The 23,529-nt window shown below is 38.6% G+C and overlaps 1 protein-coding gene across 2 annotated transcripts in view; it reads right to left on the bottom strand.

Moving 5' to 3' along the window:
- Nucleotides 1-8,174: 8,174 nt before the first annotated feature.
- The window catches only part of SLC16A5 (solute carrier family 16 member 5), a 168,705-nt gene continuing 153,350 nt past the window's right edge, over nt 8,175-23,529 (bottom strand). For both annotated transcript variants that reach the window (XM_053708886.1, XM_053708887.1), the window contains exon 5: nt 8,175-9,853. In XM_053708886.1, the coding sequence (XP_053564861.1) occupies nt 9,654-9,853 (200 nt within the window). In that variant the 3' untranslated portion in view covers nt 8,175-9,653. The remainder of the gene's footprint in view (nt 9,854-23,529) is intronic.

The raw sequence follows: 23,529 nt of genomic DNA, 5'->3' as shown, positions 1-23,529 counted from the left end.
GTAAATATTTTTTAATTAAATATATAATTTATACCCTACTGGTTGATGTGTTGTTGCTTTAGCGCACTTTTTCTGTTTTTTCTAGTATCTTTATCTGGGAAGGTTGTAGAGACCTTTTTTTTTATTATTTGCCTTTTAGTTCTATTTTTGTATTTGTTTTATCAGGTACTTTTATTTGTAAACATGAATATATTTATGCTCATGTTTTGTTTCTGTGTTTTTCTTAGACGCAGGAGAAGAATTCAACTACAGAACAAGGAGAGAACCCTAATACAACCACATAAAACCTCATTTTCTGAGGCATTTAACACTTCCTTGGCCCAATTCTTAATCAAATGTATAGTAAAGTGATAGATAATACAAAATCTATTAAAGTTATTGAAAACAAAAATATTTGCCATTAAGATTAAATTAAATAAAGAGAGAAGTTCAGGCGTCTATTAAAGTGAAGACAAAATGGCTTCTATTATATAGAAATAAGAGTCATCTGATTTAATATTCACCTACTACAGACTGTAAGCTTAACAAATTAGATACTTCACTTCATCAATGTTTCCAAAGTTATCAAGTCAGCTTTAACTCGCGTTGGAATTGATGCAAATGAAAAAGGTACATTTTTAACACTTTTGGGAGGCAAACAACTACTCGCTTGCCGCAGGTACAGGCGGATGTACTTGGAGTGAGTGAATAGACAAAATTGATGCTTTGATAAATGGAAACCATTGAGAAATCATTCACGGCTGTAATAAATAAGTGAACTTCTGTAGTCAATTTTGAGTAATGTGTTTCAATTAAGGAGATATAATGGGAAATGTGGGTTGCACAGGTGCCCTTTAAATAAATGGACACTGACTACTATTATTAAATCTCAATATTTTCTCAAGAAATATTGGTTAGTGTGAACCCTGCCTTGATCCGAACAACTTTCACATCACTGCACTCACTAATAATATCATAGTAATGGTTCTATTTAATTTGTGCACAAATATTATATTTTCAGACTTTAACATTAAAACATAAAAAGCTAAGAAATGTCACTGGAAAAATCAAATGTTTGTTTTCAATGGATACAAAGCATAAAATACGTACAATCCTGCCAAAATATGCTTGCAATGTGTTTTCCCATTGATTTAGAATACTGGTGTAGAATTGTCCCAGTGCAAAATATAGGGGTATTTCTGTGCCACAAATGCATTTGAATGAAATGGTTTATCATGGGAGCTTTCAAATGGATTAGAATGGTTGTTAATTTGAAAACCCCATAAAAAGCTTCAATGCTGTCTCAACTAGATTTCGCACTCATTCATTCATATAGACACAAACTATAAACCGAGAGGAAGAGCGAAAGAAAGGAAAGAGAAAGGATTGGTGTGGTAGTGGAAGGAAGGGAAGAGGAAGGAAGGGTGTAGTAGTGGAAGGAGGGGAAGAGGAAGGAAGAGAGTGGTAGTGGAAAGAAGGAAAGAGGAAGGAAGGGTGTGGTAGTAGAAGGAAGGGAAGAGGAAGGGTGTGGTAGTGGAAGGAGGGGAAGAGGAAGGGTGTGGTAGTGGAAGGAAGGAAAGATGAAGGAAGAGTGTGCTAGCGGAAGAAGGGAAGAGGATGGAAGGTTGTGGTAGTGGAAGGAAGGGAAGAGGAAGGAAGGGTGCAGTAGTGGAAGGAAGGGAAGAGGAAGGAAGGGTGTGGTAGTGGAAGGAATGGAAGTGGAAGGAAGGGTGTGGTAGTGGAAGGAAGGGAAGTGGAAGGAAGGGTGTGGTAGTGGAAAGAATGGAAGTGGAAGGAAGGGTGTGGTAGTGGAAGGAAGGGAAGTGGAAGTAAGGGTGTGGTAGTGGAAGGAAGGGAAGAGGAAGGAAGGGTGCGGTAGTGGAAGGAAGGGAAGAGGAAGGAAGGGTGTGGTAGTGGAAGGAAGGGAAGTGGAAGGAAGGGTGTGGTAGTGGAAGGAAGGGAAGTGCAAAGAAGTATGTGGTAGTGGAAGGAAGTGAAGAGGAAGGAAGGGTGTGGTAGTGGAAGGAAGTGAAGAGGAAGGAAGGGTGTGGTAGTGGAAGAAAGGGAATAGGATGGGTGTGGTAGTGGAAGAAAGGGAAGAGGAAGGGTGTGGTAGTGGAAGGAAGGGAAGAGGAATGAAGGGTGTGGTAGTGGAAAGAAGGGAAGAGGAATGAAGGGTGTGGTAGTGAAAGAAAGGGAAGAGGAAGGGTGTGGTAGTGGAAGGAAGGGAAGAGGAATGAAGGGTGTGGTAGTGGAAGGAAGGGAAGAGGAAGGAAGGGTGTGGTAGTGGAAGGAAGGGAAGTGGAAGGAAGGGTGTGGTAGTGGAAGGAAGGGTGTGGTAGTGGAAGGAAGGGAATAGGAAGGGTGTGGTAGTAGAAGGAAGGGAAGAGGAAGGAAGGGTGTGGTAGTAGAAGGAAGGCAAGAGGAAGGAAGGGTGTGGTAGTAGAAGGAAGGGAAGAGGAAGGAAGGGTGTGGTAGTGGAAGGAAGGGAAGAGGAAGAAAGGGTGTGGTAGTGGAAGGAAGAGTATTAAATTAAAGGAGTGAAGGAAAAACAATGAAAAGAAAGGGACAAAAAAAGGGATAGCTACATAAATTAATACATATCTATTTTACTTTAAAAAAACAAAACTAGTTAGATTTTACTGGTAACAACTGGCATTATTTATATATTTATAGAAATACATTATATATCATTATAAATATAATAAAAATAATAAATATTATTTGATCTGTCTACCCAGCCATGCTGAACTGAGTTTTTAGGTAACTGGTTATAATGGTTATTGCAGACTGAACAATGCAAAGTTCAGCAATAAGGCCCTTTAGTATTTTCTCTCTGAAGCTAGGCAGAGAAGCACTCAGTAGAGCACTTGCAGAGTTGGCTCTGCAGAACCCTGAAATAATAGGGGAAGGGTCACAGAGCAGACACTGGAGGGAGACTGCTAAGAGGAAAAGGTCAGAGGGTGACAAAGCAGATATTGGAGACCACTAAGAGAAGAGAAGATGGGAGGAGGGTCACAGAGCTGGCACTGAAGATCCCTGATGGGGAAGGGATAGGGAAGGTGGGTGAAAGAGCTTGTACTATGTAACAATTAAAATTAGCGCTAATCAAAGCTTAAAGGGACACTGAACCCAATTGTTTTCTTTCATGATTCAGATAGAGCATGCAATTTTAAGCAACTTTCTAATTTACTCCTATTATCAAATTTTCTTCATTCTCTTGCTATTTTTATTTGAAAAAGAAGGCATCTAAGCTATTTGTTTGGTTCAGAACCTGGAAAGCACTTGTTCATTGGTGGATGAATTTATCCACCAATCAGCAAGAACAACCCAGGTTGTTCACTAAAAATGGTCCGGCATCTAAACTTACATTTTTTGCATTTCAAATAAAGATACCAAGATAATGAAGAAAATGTGATAATAGGAGTAAATTAGAAAGTTGCCCAAAATTGCATGCTCTATCTAAACCACAAAAGAAAAAATTTGGGTTCAGTGTCCCTTTAAGACAAGTTTTCTAATGTGTTATACATTTCTTGCAATTTTATATATCCATATAGTCAATTGTTGAGAGTGAGACGGATTGTACAAGATGACAGTCTAATAAAAACTAGACTAAGTGAGATGGGATATAAATGTATTGAAAAAAGGTTACCCTAAATCTAATATTCAGGAAACTATCAAAAAAGTCCATGAAATTCCCAGAACAGAGGTGTTGAGACTCGAAATAAATGAAGGGAAAAATAAAAAACAAGATAGATTGGCTTTTGTTTCTGAGTATAATGTGTTAAGTAAACGTATTTCAGGGATTGTGAGGAAATACTGGCATATATTAAGGGATTGCCATCCATTACATGAGGTTTTTAAGAATTATCCCCTTTCATCTTACAGAAGGTCTTGCAATATTTAAGATAGATTGGTGAGAGCAGATATACGCACTAATAATAGAGACAACACAGTATATATGACATCTAAGAGGAATGGTTGCTTCCCTTGCCTATCTTGTTCAAATTGTAACAGCATGATTAAAGGAGACAAGTTTATACATCCCCTGACAGGTCAGAAATGTAAAATGTCTGGATTCCACACATGTAAAACTACTTATGTAGTTTATTTAATTAAATGTCCCTGTGGGATTATTTACATGGGCGAGGCGACCCAAAAAGTGAGGGACAAAATGATACAGCATAAATCAGCAATAAGACAGAAAGATAAGGAAGCCCCTGTGGCCCACCATTTTGTTGAAGCTGGTCATTCTGTCTCTCAACTCAGGTTTCAGATCATTGAGCATGTTGCCCCTTTAAGAAGGGGTGGTAATAGACAGCTATATTTTAAGAGGCGAGAAGCGCACTGTATTTATAAGTTAGATTCTATGTATCCAAAAGGAATGAATAGGGCTATGGAGTAGAATTTATTTGTGTAGGTATTCGCTACTAAAATGTAATATTTTGTTTTTAGGTGGGGATATAACATAAGTAACTCTGTAAAAGGAATGAAGGAGTTAATTAGAATGTTAATGAGATGGTTAATTAACCACCAGGTGTGGTGTTGTGTATAAAGGTGAACATTTTTGATATTACCTGTTATGACATGAATAAGGGCAGACAGCCCGAAACGTTGTATTTCTCTGTTCCCTCTATACTGGAATAAAGTTGAATACATATTTCAAATTCACAGTGCTGCTGGTATTGTATTATTATCTTAATTTTTTGGGGTTGCAGGCCCCTGCAGCTTGCACGTGAGTAACAAGGAAGGTGCTGGACAGTGATATTGACTGATTACTGCAGACCGCTGAGAGAGAAGGGGTAGGGAGGTGGGTGAAACAGCTGGCACTGCAGACCATTGAGAGAAGGGGTAGGGAGGTAGGTGCAAGAGTTGGCATTGCAGACCACTGAGAGAGAAGGGGTAGGGAGGTGGGTAAAACAGCTGGCACTGCAGACCATTGAGAGAAGGGGTAGGGAGGTGGGTGCAAGAGTTGGCATTGCAGACCACTGAGAGAGAAGGGGTAGGGAGGTGGGTGCAAGAGTTGGCATTGCAGACCACTGAGAGAGAAGGGGTAGGGAGGTGGGTGCAAGAGCTGGCACTGCAGACCCATTAGAAAGAAGGGGAAGGGAGTGGGTGAAACAGCTGGCACTGCAGACCCATGAGAAAAAAGGGGTAGGGAGGTGGGTCCAAGAGCTGGCACTGCAGACCCCTGAGAGAGAAAGGGTAGGGAGGTGGGTGCAAAAGCTGGCACTGCAGACCACTGAGAGAGAAGGGGTAGGGAGGTGGGTGCAAGAGCTGGCACTACAGACCCATAAGAAAGAAGGGGTAGGGAGGTGGGTGAAAGAGCTGGCACTGTAGATCCTGAGAAAGAAGGGGTAGGGAGGTGTGTGCAAGAGCTGGCACTGCAAACCCCTGAGAGAGAAGGGGTAGGAAGGTGGGTGCAGGAGCTGGAACTGTAGACCCCTGAGAGAGAAGGGGTAGGGAGGTGGGTGCAGGAGCTGGCACTACAGATCCCTGAGAGAGAAGGGGTAGGGAGGTGGGTGCAGGAGCTGGCACTACAGATCCCTGAAAGAGAAGGGGTAGGGAGGTGGGTGCAGGAGCTGGCACTACAGATCCCTAAAAGAGAAAGGGGAAAAAGGTGGGTGAAAGAGCTGGCACTGCATAGAAACATAGAATTTAAAAGGTATATAAGAACCAAAAAGGCCCATCTAGTTTACCCATATTACGTCTTACTGTTTTGCTTTCATATTCCACTTTATGAAGTCCCTTCATAAATTTGAAGGTTTCTATCATGTCACCTCTTTCCCTTCTCTCCTCTAAGCTATACATATTTAGATCATAGAGTCTTTCTTTGTACGTTTTATATTTTATATTGTGTACCATTTTAGTAGCCCTCCAGTTTCTAATGTATGTATATCTTTCTGAAGATAGTGGCCCCTAATTATCAAAGTCTGGCGGACCTGATCCGACAGTGCGGATCAGGTCCGCCAGACCTCGCTGAATACAGAGAGCAATATGCTCTCCGTATTCACTCTTGTGAGCTGCTGGTGCAACGCCGCCCCCTGCAGGGGTGTCAATCAACCCGAATGTACTCGATCGGGTTGATTTCCGGCGATGTCTGTCCGCCTGCTCAGAGCAGGCGGACAGGTTATGGAGCAGCGGTCTTTGTGACTGCTAAATTCTATGTTTCTGAGAAACTCCTGAGAAAAAAGGGGTAGGGAGGTGGGTGAAACAGCTGGCACTGAAGACCCCTGAGAAAGAAGGGGTAGGGAGGTGGGTGAAACAGCTGGCACTGAAGACCCCTGGGAAATAAGGTGTATGGAGGTGGGTGAAAGAGCTGGCACTGCAGACCGCAGATAGAGAGAAGGGGTAGGGAGGTGGGTACAAGAGCTGGTACTGCAGACCCCTGAGAGAGAAGGGGCAGGGAGGTGGATGAAACAGCTGACACTGTAGACCACTGAGAGGGATGGGGTAGGAAGTGGGTGCAAGAGCTGGCACTGCAGACTGCAGATAGAGTGAAGGGTTGTGGAGGTGGGTTAAACAGCTGGCACTGCAGACCACTGAGAGAGATGGGGTAGGAAGTGGGTGCAAGAGCTGGCACTGCAGACTGCAGATAGAGTGAAGGGGTGGGGAGGTGGGTGAAACAGCTGGCACTGCAGACCACTGAGAGGGATAGGGTAGGAAGAGGGTGCAAGAGCTGGCACTGCAGACTGCAGATAGAGTGAAGGGGTGTGGAGGTGGGTGAAACAGCTGGCACTGCAGACTACTGAGAGGGATGGGGTAGGAAGTGGGTGCAAGAGCTGGCACTGCAGATAGAGTGAAGGGGTGTGGAGGTGGATGAAACAGCTGGCACTGCAGACTACTGAGAGGGATGGGGTAGGAAGTGGGTGCAAGAGCTGGCACTGCAGACCGCAGATAGAGTGAAGGGGTGTGGAGGTGGGTGAAACAGCTGGCACTGCAGACCCCTGAGATAAAATTTTATTTGAAGGTTAGTTGCAAATCAAGCACGGTAACTTCTGAGATAACAGAGGAAAAGAGTAACAGAACAGAACATTCAGATCCTTGAGACAACAGTAATAGGGAGGAGAGACAATGCAGACTAATGAATTAACAGGAGAAGGAAGTGAGGCATTGAGGACCTCTGAGATTAAAGTGAAAGGGAGGAAAGACACAAACTCAGCATTTGTAAAGCTCTGATATAAGAATGGAAGAGAGAAGGTTACTGAGCAGATAGTCACAAATCAAGCAGACCTAACTCCTGAGAGAGAAGGAGATAGTACAGGTGGCCCTTGGTTTACGCTGGTTCAATTTGCGCCGTTTCAGAGTAACAACCTTTTTTTTCAGTCATGTGATTGCTATTGAAAAGCATTGAAAAGCAGTGCACTAATTAAAATAGCCAGTAGGTGGAGCTGTCCGCTTGTGTTGCAGCAAAGTTATGAAAGTTTAGCAGACTGAAATTAATCTGTGTACACAGAACAGACCTTAGCTATCGAGCAACAAGATCTAGCAGCCACTTCCCTATTATCTTCCTGTCCAGCTGCTTGAGGTGAGGGTGCCTAACTGTGCCTATTAATCACTCCAGATTGAAATGCACAGAATAGGTGGAGACCCAATATTATCTAACATGCTAACAATGCAGAGAACTGTTTGCAGAAAAATACAAGTAATACAATGTTTTGTTCATTAAACTTAGTTTGATGATACAGTCTGTTGTGTGATGATTTAATTAGATTTATAATGCTGTTTAGCATTTAAAGCCTTCATTTCAAAGCTTTAAAAATAATGTATTAGGTGTTACTTATGACAATTTTGAGAGGGGCCTGGAACCTAAATCCCTCACTTCCCATTGACTTACATTATAAACTGGGTTTCAATTTACAACGGTTTTGATTTACAACCATTCCTTCTGGAACCTAACCCCGGCGTAAACTGAGGGCTACCTGTACTGAAATAGTGACAGAGCAGGCATTGGATATGCCTTGAGAATGAAAGAGAGTCACTGGCTATGCACTGTGAGTCACTGATTTATATTGTTTAAAAAGATAGATAATTCCTTTATTACCCATTCCTCGGTTCTGCATAACCAGCACTGTTAATAAACATTTTACCTCTGTGATTACCTTGTATCTACGCCTCTGCAGACTGCCCCCCTTATTTTAGTTCTTTAGACAGATATACAAATTAGTGCTAGCTCATAAATAACTACACAGGAGTGAGCAGAATGTTATTTATATGGCACACATGAACTAACAGTGTCTAGCTGTGATATAAGAGGAAAACTTCAATAGCTTAGAAAATAGCAAATGAGCCTAGGTTTAGCTTTCAACAAAGAATACCAAGATAACAAATTTGATGATAAAAGTAAGTTGGAAAGTTGTTTAAAATGACATACCCTTTCTGAATCATGAAAGTTTAATTTTGACTTGGCTGTCCCTTTAACAACAGAAAAAAAGGAGAGAGTCATGTAGTAGGCACTGAAGACCTGTGAGCTAAAAGTATAAAGAGGAAAACCAGAGACCCTGTCGGCCCAACATATGATACTGAAAAAAGGAATAGTAAAGGTACTGCTGACCCCTTAAAGTCATAATTAGATACTCGTGATTCAGACACAGCATACACTTTCAAAAAAACTTTCCAACTTACTTGTCTAAAATTGTACGTTCTATCTAAATTATGAAAGAAACATTTTGTGTTTCATGACCCTTTAAGGCAAAGGGAGAAGGTCACATAAGGTTGTGCGCGTCTTTAAGATAAGACTGAAAAGCAAGAGATTTATGGAGCAGATATTGCTGGCACCTTAGATATGAGTGTTACATTGAATAGGAACAGTCAGAAGCAAACTTTCTTTTTTTATGCTTCCTTATAAATACTTAAATAATGTTATCCCTGGAGTAAAGTCATTTGATAAGGTTTAAATAGAGTCACATCAAGAAATTGCAATAACCTTTGGACCATGGATAGTTGAACATTAAAAACATTTCAAAAGTGATATAAAAATAAAAACGCTGCCGCAGTTGTGATAATTATTTGTCATGATCCAGAGAAATAAATTAGGACCATTATGATTGCACATTGCTCTGAAATGAAAGGTTATAGAACTTTGGTGGAAACCCCACCGCAGAAAAATACATTCATGATGGAAATATGTGGGAGTTATTAATCCTGATTAATCCAAGTGTCTTTTTGGGTGATCCAACTGACCAATGAGGTCTTTGCAGATCCAGCAAGGCTTCCCAGCTTCAAGTAGATTACATTTCCTTGGGGTTCCTTATTGGAGGGGTCTCAGCTATCCACATAGACAAAATCTTTAAAGTGCCAAACATATCTCACAAGTCTATGGGGCTCTTCTGTGTTTCAGGAAGCAAATGAGACTATATATATAAATAGAGAAGAACCCTCAAATATGTCAAGTCCAAATGAAATCAGCCTGAGCACAAAATGGGAAGCCACGGCCCCCATAAAATATCTCCCACATTGAAGAAAACAATACTGGCCTCACTGACACCCCACTCAGTTGTACCTCACTCAAACATCAGCCATCAGTTGCAGTAACAGTACATGACATTATGTTCCCAAAACGAGCATTCTCTTACAATCCTCAACCACTCAGAACGGAATAACTTGCATGGGTCCTGAGTGACGGCAGAGTGGGAATTGTAATGCTGCAGAGAGGGAGCTCACACAAGAGAGCCTTAGGAAGGAGAGTATTTTATATCCAATTGCTCTTCTCGGTCACCATTTTCTGCGGTTTCTTGGTTGCTTTTTCTGGCCTTTGCTTCTTTCCTATCCAGAGCAAGAGAGGCTAAACCCATGAAGATTCCTGAGGAAGTCACCGCGACGGCACTGGCATAGAAAACTAAATTGTACTGACCGGTAATATCCACCAACAAACCTGATAAGACAGAAAGGAAAAACACAGTCAATGATATTATTAAAAAAATGACCTGGGGCTGCATATACATGTACTGCTCTTAAAGGGACATAAACGCCAACATGTTCTTTCAGGATTCAGAACATACAATTTTAAACAACTTTCCAATGTATTTCTATTATCAAATTGTCTTTGTTTTCTTGTTATCCTTTGCTAAAAATCAGAGCTGTAAGTTCAGGAGTGTGCACGTGTCTGCAACACTATATGGCAGGCAGTTTTGCAACAATGTTATAAATTAGCAGAGCACTAGAGGGCAGCACTATGTCCTTTCATGTAGTGCTTCAGGCATGTGCACTCTACCTATAAAGATATCACTTTAACAAAGAATAACATGAGAATGAAGCAAATTGTATTCTCTATTGTAATCATAAAAGAAAAAAACTGGGTTTTATGTCCCTTTAACCACACATATTAATGTCCAATTGCACAGGGCTATATTTAGGTAAAGTTGGAGGGTACCCTCTATTTGCTCTTTCCCCCTCCAGAGGGCTTTTTTAAGTTATGGCCACTTTGTTTGCCCACCCACCAGGAGCCCCCAAAGCACTTATATTTAGTTTCTTTTACCGGGGACCGCAGAAACTAGTGCAGAACCAGTTGGCCATGGTTCTATATATTCATAAAGTGATGATGATAAAAGCGAGTTTTAGAAGCTGCATTCTCTAACTTAACATTGTGACTCCGTTTTCTATATTCACTAAGATTAAAGAGAAATGTTATTACTCATTTCTAAGTTAAACTTGACTATGCTTTGCTTGAAATGCAATTTCCTTGCTGCTTCCTTTAAGCATCTCCATTAAAGGGATACTAGATTTTTCTTTGGATAAATGTTTGGTAGATTGTCCATTTATATAGCCCACCTGGGAGTGTTTTTGTAACAATGTATAGATTTGCTTATTTTTTTTTATATGTTTTAATAACATTGGGCTGAATTCCAGACTCCTAACCAAGCCCCAAAGTATCAGATGTAGACCCAAGTCTAAAGACTCTTGCTTGTTACTGTGTAATGGGTCTTTTCATATGCAGGAGAGGGTCTGCTCTTCCTGCTTTCGCAGTCCATTTCACTGGGTGTCCCAGCCTAACCTCATCATCAGAGCTAAACTGGGAGCTTCTCAGTAAGTTTAAAAAAGTTTTATACTAGTTTTTTAGATCAGTATCTGTGCATAGTCTTCTTAATAGTAGTGTGAATTACATGCAGTTATTTGAAAATTAGTGTATACTGTCCCTTCAAATTATTCACTCAACTATGCGTGTTTGTTGGCCCACTGAGACTGTATCACACTCGTTGTTTTAAACAGAATTTAAAGGATCACTAAAGTCAAAATTACAATTTAATGATTCAGATAAATCATGCAATTAAAAAAAAACTCCAGTATACTTCCATAATCAAAACAAGCACATTATTTTTATAAGCACACATTCTGATACTCCTGCTTCTACTGAGCATTGTGATTGGCTGATGGCTGTCACATGATACAGGGGGGAGGGAAAACCGGGTTAACTTTGAAATTTGCCTTAACATATTCAAAAGTAAGTGCTATTGAATCGTCTCTTTTATTGTGTATTTGTCAATTATTCAATTCTGTTTTATTTAGTGTTTCTTTAATAAAAGTTAGTTTTCATATACGCCGTTCCTTTCTGCTGGGTGCATTTTTTCATTATATTAATTATTAGGGTTGCACCGATACCGATACTAGTATCGGTATCGGTACCGATACCAAGTATTTGCATGAGTACTTGTACTCGTGCAAATGCACCGATACTTAAACCGATACCTCCACTTCCTACCCATATGCTATCTTGAGGCGTTTTTTTTAAACTGCATGTTCCCATTTCATTTTAAACTGGAGTGGAGACTAAACTAAAAAAAAATTGTTTACTACTGTTCTGCCAATACAAATTGCTGTTATTTGTATTATTGTAGGAGAGATCACTGTACCTCGTTCAGACAAACCCCTGAAGTACTGGGCAGTTAATAAACAGATTTCCAGCTCTGGCTAAAATGGCCCAAAAATATCTTTCTGCCCCATGCAGTAGTGAAAGACTGTTCAACTTAGAGTCGAACCTCCATACAAATGTCAGATTTATGTTATATAACAGCCCTACAACCCAATTGCATCACCGCTTTAAATGTAATATTTTATTGTAATATTTTTTATTTATAAACATGTTCAGTGAACTTTGTGACAAATAAAACTTTTATTATTTCATAATAGCTTTCAAATTACAGCCCTTTATAATTATAAAGAAGGAATCTTAAATAATCTGTATTGTGCTTGGTTTACTGTCACATGACATTAAAAAAAAAAAAGTATCGGTAATTGGTATCGGCGAGTATTTGAAAACAAGTATCGGTACTTGTACTCAGTCATACAAAAATGGTATCGGTGCAACCCTATTAATTATATTATTATATTATTATATATTAATTATATTTTTATTACAAATTTTCGGCTACATAACGAGACTTGCGTTATGAGCTGTGCGGTGCTATCCTGCAGTTTTTTTCTCACCGCTCACTTACCTGCAGCGCTGGTATTACAGGTTTTTACAAACCCGGCATTAAAAAAAGGCAAGAAGTGAGCATAGAGCAAAATTAAGCCCCATACCACACTCCAATACCAGCGCTGCTTAAGTCAGCTGTGAGCTGGTCGTACGTGCTCGTGCACGATTTCCCCATAGACATCAATGGGGAGAGCCGTCTGAGAAAAATTCTAACACCTGTCAAAAAGCAGCGTAAAACTCAGTAACGCAGCCCCATTGATTCCAATGGGGAAATACATTTTATGTTTACACCTAACACCCTAACATGAACCCCGAGTCTAAACACCCCTAATCTTACACTTATTTAACCCTAATCTGCCGCCCCCTACATCGCAGACACCTACATTATATTTATTAACCCCTAATCTGCTGCTTCAGACATCGTCGCCACCTACATTATACTTATTAACCCCTAATCTGCTGCCCCCAACATCGCCGACACCTACATTATATAAATTAACCCCTAATCTCCCTCCCCTAATGTCGCCGCAACCTACCTACATTTATTAACCCCTAATCTGCCGCCCCAACGTCGCCGCCACTATTCTAAATTTATTAACCCCTAAACCTAAGTCTAACCCTAACCCTAACACCCCCTAACTTAAATATAATTTAAATAAATCTAAATAAAATTACTATCATTAACTAAATTATTCATATTTAAAACTAAATACTTACCTATAAAATAAACCCTAAGCAAGCTACAATATAACTGATGGTTACATTGTAGCTAGCTTAGGGTTTATTTTTATTTTACAGGCAAGTTTGTATTTATTTTAACTAGGTAGAATAGTTACTAATTAGTTATTAACTATTTACTAACTACCTAGCTAAAATAAATACAAATTTACCAAAATAAAACCTAACTTAAGTTACACTAACACCTAACACTACACTACAATTAAATAAATTCCCTACATTAAATACAATTAAATAAATTAAATTAAATTAGCTAAATCACAAAAAAACCCCACTAAATTACAGAAAATAAAAAACAAATCACAAGATCTTTAAACTAATTACACCTAATCTAATAGCCCTATCAAAATAAAAAAAGCACCCCCAAAATAAAAAAAAAACCTTAGCCTAAACTAAACTACCAATAGCCCTTAAAAGGGCCTTTTGCGGGGCATTGCCCCAAAGAAATCAGATCTTTTACCTGTAAACGAAAATACAAACAACCACCCCAACAGTAAAACCCACCACCCACACAACCAACCCCCCAAATAAAAGCCTAACTAAAAAAACCTAAGCACCCCATTGCCCTGGGTTAGTGTTAGGATTTTTTAAGGGTGCATTGGGTGGGTTTTATTTTTAGGTTAGGGCTTTGGGCAGCAACAGAGCTAAATGCCCTTTTAAGGGCAATGCCCATCCAAATGCCCTTATCAGGGCAATGGGGAGCTTAGGTTTTTTTAGTTAGGCTTTTATTTGGGGGGTTGGTGTAGTTGTAGTGTAGTGTTCGGTGTTAGTAAAACTTAGGTTAGGTTTATTTTACAGGTAAATTTCTATTTATTTTAGCTAGGTAATTATTAAATAGTTAATAACTATTTAATAACTATTCTACCTAGTTAAAATAAATACAAACTTGCCTGTAAAATAAAAATAAACCCTAAGCTAGATACAATGTAACTATTAGTTATATTGTAGCTAGCTTAGGGTTTATTTTATAGGTAAGTATTTAGTTTTAAATAGGAATAATTTAGTTAATGATAGTAATTTTATTTAGATTTATTTAAATTATATTTAAGTTAGGGGGTGTTAGGGTAAGGGTTAGACTTAGGTTTAAAGGGTTAATAAATTTAGAATAGTGGCGGCGACGTTGGGGATGGCAGATTAAGGGTTAATAAATGTAGGTAGGTGGTGGCGATGTTGGGGGCAGCAGATTAGGAGTTAATAAAAATAATGTAGGTTGCAGCGATGTCCGGAGCGGAAGATTAGGGGTTAATGAGAATAATGTAGGTGGCGGCGATGTTAGGGGCTGCAGATTAGGGGTTAATAATATTTAACTAGTGTTTGCGAGGCGGGAGTGCGGCGGTTTAGAGGTTAATATGTTTATTATAGTGGCGGCGATGTCCGGAGCGGCAGATTAGGGGTTAAATTTTTTATTATAATGTTTGCAATGCGGGATGGCCTCGGTTTAGGGGTTAATAGGTAGTTTATGGGTGTTAGTGTACTTTTTAGCACTTTAGTTATGAGTTTTATGCTACAGAGTTGTAGTGTAAAACTCATAACTACTGACTTTAAAATGCGATAGGAATCATGTCGGTATAGGCTGTACTGCTCACTTTTTGGCCTCCCAGGACAAACTCGTAATACCAGCACTATGGAAGTCCCATAGAAAAAAGTGTTTACGAACTTTACGTAAGTCGGTTTGCGGTAAGGCCAAAAAAGTGTGCGGTGCACCTATACCTGCAAGACTCGTAATAGCAGCTGGCGTAAAAAAGCAGCGTTAGGACCTGTTAGCGCTGCTTTTTTACCTTACCACAAAACTCGTAATCTAGGCGATAATTATTACATTACTCCTTTAGGGCCAGATTACAAGTGGAGCGCTAAATATCGCTTTCATGAAAGTGATATTTGCGCTCCACTGTGTAATGTCAGTGCACGCAAATGTGCGCTGGTATTACAAGTTAACAGCAATGCGAACACGAGCTTGTGTTAATATTACTGGGAAGTATTGTGCTCATGAGAGTGTGGTTCCGTGGACTCCAAAGAGAGCTGTGGACTCCACGGAAACGTGTGGTTCCGTGGACTCAGAGATGGCATCAGAACCTTGTGCAGTGAAGGGGGTAAGTAACGCAGGGATGGCAGCAGTTTAGAAAGAGAAAAGAGAAAACACAAGCACCCAAACGGACCTCTAAGGGTAAAAGTTTTAATTAACAAATAAAGCGCAAAAATAAAAATGCACGTACAAGATATAAAATCACAAATGCAATTAGTCATAATATCACCGTATATACTCCTGGGCCGGTAGTATTCTTATTGAACCTTGAACTGCTTAACTGTTCTTCTAATGTGATCACTGATCCGGTGAGGGGGACAGGGTCTGTCACAGGGCTAGTTCAGATGTACAGTCCGGCTGGCGTTGTTACGGTGACACGTTTCCTCAACGCGTTTCATCTGGTTGCCCCCAGACTTTTTCAAGAGGTATGTTACAGAGCTTTAATTCTCCGATCTTAAATAGTCCATTTGCAAACCTTCCCGGTTTTCATATCGGTTTGTGATAGGTTGTGCATGTTCAAATCAATTCCCATTCCAATTGGGCTGTATGCCTGTCAGTCTTATTTTAGTCTAGTGTGCCCCAATGATTGGTTAGATATGAACAGATACAAAGTGGCACTTTGTTACTATGTTAAAAATTATGTAAAACAATAACATTTTCCTTTAATTGTTAGCGCTAGCCGTAGAATCAAACATAATGATAAAATAACCATCCGCTGTTGTTAAAAAGCTAAAATCAATTTTAATTGTTCATACATCTAATATGTGATGGTCTAAATAGTAATATCCTGACTGGCTTTCTCTAGTTTTTATTCTGAAATAATAGAAGATCTATCCTATTTATAATGTGTGTTATGAATCAGTAGTAATACTAAGTGCCTAAAAATGAAGTACTATCTAGAATGCACATCTATGCAAATTCCTATGTGAAATGTGGTCCCTATTTATATGAAAATAGATATTACTTTCAGTTACTTGTTGATCATATCTTAAACTTTTTTATGCAATATGCATCCTACATTGCTTAATGATAAGTTAACCTCATATTAATATATGTTGTATAATGAAGTACTTAAAAACTAGATAACGCCAGTCAGGATATTACTATTTAGACCATCACATATTAGATGTATGAACGATTAAAATTGATTTTAGCTTTTTTAACAACAGCGGATGGTTATTTTATCATTATGTTTGATTCTACGACTAGCGCTAACAATTAAAGGAAAATGTTATTGTTTTACATAATTTTTAACATAGTAACAAAGTGCCACTTTGTATCTGTTCATATCTAACCAATCATTGGGGCACGCTAGACTAACATAAGACTGACAGGCATACAGCCCAATTGGAATGGGAATTGATTTGAACATGCACAACCTATCACAAACCGATATGAAAACCGGGAAGGTTTGCAAATGGACTATTTAAGATCAGAGAATTAAAGCTCCGTAACATACCTCTTGAAAAAGTCTGGGGGCAACCAGACAAAACGCGTTGAGGAAACGTGTCACTGTAGCAACGCCAGCTGGACTGTACATCTGAACTAGCCCTGTGACAGACCCCTTCACCGGATCGGTGATCACATTAGGAGAACAGTTTAAGCAGTTTAAGGTTCAATAAGAATACTACTGGCCCAGGAGTATATACAGTGATATTATCACTAATTGCATTTGTGATTTTATATCTTGTACGTGCATTTTTATATTTGCGCTTTTTTATTTGTTAATTAAAACTTTTACCCTTAGAGGTCCGTTTGGGCGCTTGTGTTTTCTCTTTTATCTTTCTAGTATCTTTTTGGGAGACGTACTACAGGAAACCTCCACTTACACAAAGCCTCAGCCCTACACAAAAAGAAAATAGCATTTTGTGGAATCTATTCCCTGACCTATTTGTCATATCATCATTTGACTCATAATCGTCAACAGATATTTGTGCTTCCAACTGAAGGTAGATCTTCTATTATAAGGTCTGTGTTTTAGGAGTATACCCCTCTAGTCTTTACTGGACATCAAGTTTCATATATATAACTGTGGACAATACATATAGGGGTTTTAGACACACGGATCACTTTGTATTGAGAGTCCACAATGCATTCCGTATAACTTTGTATTTATGATCAGAAACTTCTGATGTTATAGTTATATGCTGTATACATCTGTGTTATATATATGCTGTATACATCTGTGTTATATATATATATGCTGTATACATCTGTGTTATATATATATGCTGTATACATCTGTGTTATATATATTCTGTATACATCTGTGTTATATACATGGTAACCATATAATATTGGAAAAGGGTAGCGCAACAGTTTATACAATTTTCACGGCTACAGTTTGTAAATATATATGCATATGCTTTTATATATATATATATATATATATATATATATATATATATATATATATGTGTGTGTGTGTGTTTAATATAGTATATACACATATTAACACATAAATATATACAGTATGTATACATATTATATATACATACAGTGCTTTTTTGTAAAAGAAAAGGTGCCAGTACTAAAAAAAAAGTGCCGGTACTCATTGATTATTGATTGTTAAATTCTGCTCAGTAACTTTATAAAAAAGTAAAGGGACAACATTATTTACTATATTTGATGTATTTTGCAGCCCCCTCTTGTGAAAACTAGAGTATTTACATGATGATTGCAAATATTACCTGTTGGCAGAGGTGGGGGTACTCAGTACAGGTGAGTACCCCTACAAAAAAGCACTATATATATATATATAGTGGGAGCACACAGTTCCCATAGACCACAAAGAAAAGGCCCTTTTCAGTGCCATTTTTTTTTCTTCCTAACACCCCACTCCAACCAATTTTAAAGCCCCAAAACAGTCTAGCGCAGTTGTTTTTAATTAAGAATAAAATGCTACATTGATTGACACCCCCCTGCTAGTGGCCAATTGGCTGCGAATCTGAAGGGGGCGGCATTGCACAAGCAGTTCACAAGTCGGCATTTATCAATGTGCGGCGAACATGATACGCTATAGGGGACCATGTCCCTTCGCACATACATAAATCGGCCCCATAGAATCCAATAAAATCCCCTGTTTTCTGTCTATATGCTGGTGTGAACAATGAGCATTTACCTTTGTTTTTATCTGACAATTGTTAAGTCTATTTTTTCTGTACTTTGTTTACTATTCCTTCTCTTATTGTGCTATATGACAGTGATGTTTGCATATATTGCAAGACAAGGCGAAACATTAAAGTCCAAAAAAACTTTCATGTTTTAAATAGGGCATGTAATTTTAAACAACTTTCCAATTTATTTTTATTCCCAATTTTGCTTTGTTCTCTTGGTATTCTTAGTTGAAAGCTAAGCCTAGAAGGTTCATATGATAATTTCTAAGCCCCTGAAGGCCGCCTCTTATTACATGCTGTTTATTCCAAAATACCCACAAATGCATCATTTAATCTCTTTAAAAATAGGCTCTGACTGGAATAGAAGGTATCAACAAGTGGTACTAGATCATTCAGCTATATGAAAGTAGTTAGGGTTGGAAAAGGCAGAAGTTAAAGCAGAAACTACTCAGAGATGGTGAGGATGTGGCTATGCAAATTAGTATTTCTACATATATAGAGGAATTATATTATATTGAACAATATACATGTTGGCATCTGTGTTTGCAGTGTTAATTGTGATTAGTATGACCAATGCAAATTGTACAGAGATGGAGGTAGGTACTGTGATATGGAAGCATTAAACTGCTGGTCTGTGTTCATGACCAGATTTTAGTAATAAAACTGAATGAACAGTCAGTAGTTGAAGAGCAGGGGCAGAATGCTCATTGATGGGAGGCTACTGCTTGACCAGTCTGGGGCATAACTAAAGAAACCCTAGGCCCCGTAGCAAACTGTAAAAAACTGAGCTCCTCCTTTACACCCTTCCCTTCTATTTTTCATTAATATATAAGAGTAGTCATTTGATCTGTTGCACTTGAATGCTTCATTGGGGGGACAACAAAGGCTAATTTTAAAATCTGTATTAAACCTCTATGCGTCTGCTGTATAATAGACAGAGAAGAGACAGAAAAAGTTGTCTAATGTGGCTCCCTAGAGCTTTGGGGGGGAATAACAACTACATTCCTTGCATCCTAATCGATAAGCCTATAGTAACTAGAAGTCATTAGTGGTTAATGGTTGTGGTTAAGAGGTTATCGCTAGTCTAGTGATGGGAGGTTAGAGTAGAGGTAGTGAATTATAACTAATCATGTAGCATTCATGGTAAGCACTGACCCAAACAGTGAAAAGATTAGGATTTCACCATTTATTGACGTAATTGTTGCTCCTGTAACTAAAAACCAGTACTGGATAATACTACACCAAGACCCCAGTTGGTTGCATTTATTATGTACCTCCTAGTTTCAACGGGTCAGTCCTTATGAGACTATGACCCAAATGAGTGATATTCACTGCTTGTGGCACAGTGATGACTGATGATTCTGACTCACCAATTTCCCAAACGGATTATGCTCACTCTGAGGGGAGGCATGGTAGTGTGTACGGGAGGTAGCTTGGATATTCCTGGTCTTATTCGCTCCTGTTCTGCCCTGTGTGCCTTGGTGCCATGGTTTTGATTAACTCTTTCTGGTCCTGCTTTACTTCCGTAACTGACTCTCTTTGTGTCCTGGTTCAGTATTTTCTTCCCTTTCCTTCCACAATTATTACCAATTTCTTATAGCCCCGGTTCTGCCCTGCACTGTCACTGCTGCTGTCAGTGTTTTAGCAGATGACACCTTAAATTCCTCTCCAGGGCTGCCACTAGAAAGTTTGGGGCCCCTGACTTAACCATTGATCAGGCCCCCCCACACCCCCTTTTACATGTGCAATTGTTGACCAAGTGACTAAAACTGATATGCACTTTATTCTTAAGTGTAGTAAAACTTGGAAATGTTGTAAAGGTAGTACCACATAAACACAGAAACACACACTCACACATAAGGATTCACATATAAACACTCTAGCAGATACACAAAGAAACACACAAACAATCTCAGACACAGATATCCAAACAGACACTCAGCACTTGTTTACATTGACCTGACAAGTAATGAGGTAGACTACAGTTTTGTAAAAAAAAGGAGATTTACAAAACAAAATATTGATTATCTTTTTGTCAAGGAAGATGCCAACTAAATGATGACAACACCATGCAGTGGCTGAAAGGAAGGGCCCTGAACTGCCTAAACAATAATTTAAAGGTTAAATGGTGGATTGGTTACTTTCCGGAAAGGTCTCATTAGTCTCAAAGTCTGTAGGAAGATGTGAATAATCAGTAGTAAGGTAAAAAATGTTCTAAAAAGTAACAGACAATGGACACATGCACACACACAAACTCAAACACAAAATTACACATACACCCAAGGAAACACCGACAGAGACTCAGAAAACACACAAAGACATACACACACACACACAGAGACACCCACAGAAAACACACAAAGACATACACACACAGAGAGACAACCACATAAAATACACAAAGACATACATACACACACACCCTCATTGAGACATCCACAGAAAACACACAAAGACATACACACACTCTCACAGAGATACCCACAGAAAATGCACAGACATACACACACCTTCACAGAGACACCCACAGAAAACACACAGACATAAGCAAACACCCTCACAGAGACATCCACAAAAAACACACAAAGACATACATACACACATCCTCACAGAGACACCCATAGAAAAAGCACAAAGACATACGCACACACCGTCACAGACATCCACAGAGAATGCACAAAGACATATACATCCACCCTCACAGAGAGACCCACAGAAAAAAAAATACATACACACTTATAGAGACAAAAACAAAAGCACAAAGACATAAACACACACATCCACAGAAACACTCACAGGAGGTAACATTTCTGCACATTGCATCCCCTAAATCAACAGTGTGTGACATGCATGATAAAAAAAATTGCAGAAATTAAGAGATCACTTTTTAAAGAATCATATTTGTAAATGTGCAAACAAAAATAATTCTGTGAATTCAAAATTGTACATTAATGATCTGGGTAGATGGCTAGATGAAGAAAAGCACTTTTGAAAGGTTGACATATGTTTGTTTTTTTCCCCATTTTCCCCAACCAAGAGCATCAATTCAAATATGGTGTACAAATATTTCCATCTGTCAGCTGTACTTATGGATTTTGAAAATGCTGTACTCTACATGGTCTTGGTGGAACCATAAGTTGTGTTACGCAGTCTCATACCATTAGATCTGGTTAAATGCAGGATTTAAGCTTGTTTGTATGTATTTCAAAATTAAATCAGCTGTAGTGTGAAATGAGACAAGCTAAATTAACACTGTTCAGTTTAAACAGTGAGCAATCTTAGTCTGACAGTATAACATTTTATGCAGATGTAAAATGCCTTCTTGCACCTGGAAAGTCCTTGCATAAAGGGGCAGTAAACTGGAATGTAATTAATATATATATTAATTAAAAAAAGCATGGCTTTAAATATAGAATTTCTACAGCATTGTCAAATAATCATAAATACGCTGCTGCATATTGCTAAAAAAAATTGTTTTTATTGACCCCTGGCCCCACCATACAACTACTACCACACTGAAGTTACAATCTGAAATTGCACAAAGAAATAAAAAACATTTACTAAGTCCTACCTCCTCTGCAAATGAAAGTGATCTGACGTCTGACTCAGGCAGTCTGTCTCACACTGTGCATAGTGGTTTAGTGCACACTCAGAAATCCTCTCAAATGCTAATGCTTTACTCCTTGTAATGACATTTCCCACACTCAACAGCACTCTGACATTGGCCCCTGACAGGAGTCACCCCTGTTACCCCCTGATGGCGGCCCTGTTCCTCTCACCCCAGCGCATTTTTGGATTGGGATGAATAAAACTTTTTGGGCGTGTCACTGAGTGTGGCTTCCAATCAGAGGGTTGTGTGGTACTTGAAATTAGAGGGGGCATTCAGGCAACCTACACAGTATAGCATTTCCTGATAATACTGCCCATGTCAGCTATGCTAGCCAATTGCAATCAGAATGTAAAAAAAACAGCTTTTGCATTGCCGGTACTTGTAATGTTGGCACTGGCTGGGACAGAATGAACAATCAGGTGGGAAACTGGGACAGCGCCTCCAAACAGGGACAATCTCAGTCAAACTGTGAGGTCTGGTAAGTCTACTAATAAGGGGATTATCTATCTTTTAAAACATTAAAAATTCTGGTGTTGACTGTCCCTTTAAGTGCCCAGATTGCGAGTAGAGAACAAATTAATGCTTCCGCTCGAACGTTAACTGTGCTAGAAGTAAGCTTTTTTGCGCTTGTCAGGTTGCGCTCATATTACAAATTGAAAGTAAACTGTTTTTCGCTCTCCTGCCAATCCGACAAGCCCAAAAAGCCGGTTAGAATATTGTGTGTGCGTTCACGTATTTCCCCATAGAAGTCAATGAAGAAAAAAAAGTGGAAAAAAAACACCCCACTCTTACGCAAACCCGACATGAAAATATAAATATTTCACATTCCAATGTTTTTAAAGAACAGAATATGTTATATTTATTCCTAAATAAATATTTCTACATATATCTGATGGTATTTTGGTAAAATATATATCTGTACTTATTTATATATATATATATATATATATATACACATGATTATATATAGCTATAGATATTTACACAAGCCCAAAGTTTTTCAGCAAAAAGTGCAAAATAGCGGTAAAAACATAAACTTTATTCAAGTGTAGTCACACTCATTAAAACATGGGGGTACCAGCATAAAAATATAACGAAAAACAACAAAAATCAAACATGAGAACAAATAGCTGACATGTTTCGGCACACAGCCGTAATCATAGCTAATGGGCACACCTGCATTAAACCTTTAGTACCCTTCTCTAAATTCTCATTGGTTGCAATAAAATCATGTTGAAATTGTCGCTCCTCCCTATTGTTTACATTGTTACTTGCAATTCAATCTTGAATAAATATAATAGGGTAGAACTCCTAACTAGAGGAACATAATATTAACAAAATTATGTCTATTATATTGGATATAAATTCAAATTTAAAAAATACTTAGCCAGACTGATGTTACAACAATAATAAATTATAAATAGATAGCAGCAGTTATAATATCTTTTATATTAAAAAAGAACTTAATAGATAGTAGAAAAAACTGTAACCATACAATTCTTCCATTATTAATAGTGAAAAAACTAACTGCATCCAAATTTGCTGATAAAGAATGTATGAAAAATTCTATAAAAAAATCTATAAAAAATGCAGAGCGTTATCTAACACCCAATACAGCAACGAATATGGACTTGGCATATAGCTAATG

Source organism: Bombina bombina, chromosome 1 (assembly GCF_027579735.1).
Source record: "Bombina bombina isolate aBomBom1 chromosome 1, aBomBom1.pri, whole genome shotgun sequence".
Classification (NCBI taxonomy): Eukaryota; Metazoa; Chordata; class Amphibia; order Anura; family Bombinatoridae; genus Bombina; species Bombina bombina.
The sequence above is the reverse complement of the archived record's forward strand: the minus strand, read 5'-3'. Positions and strand labels throughout refer to the sequence as shown.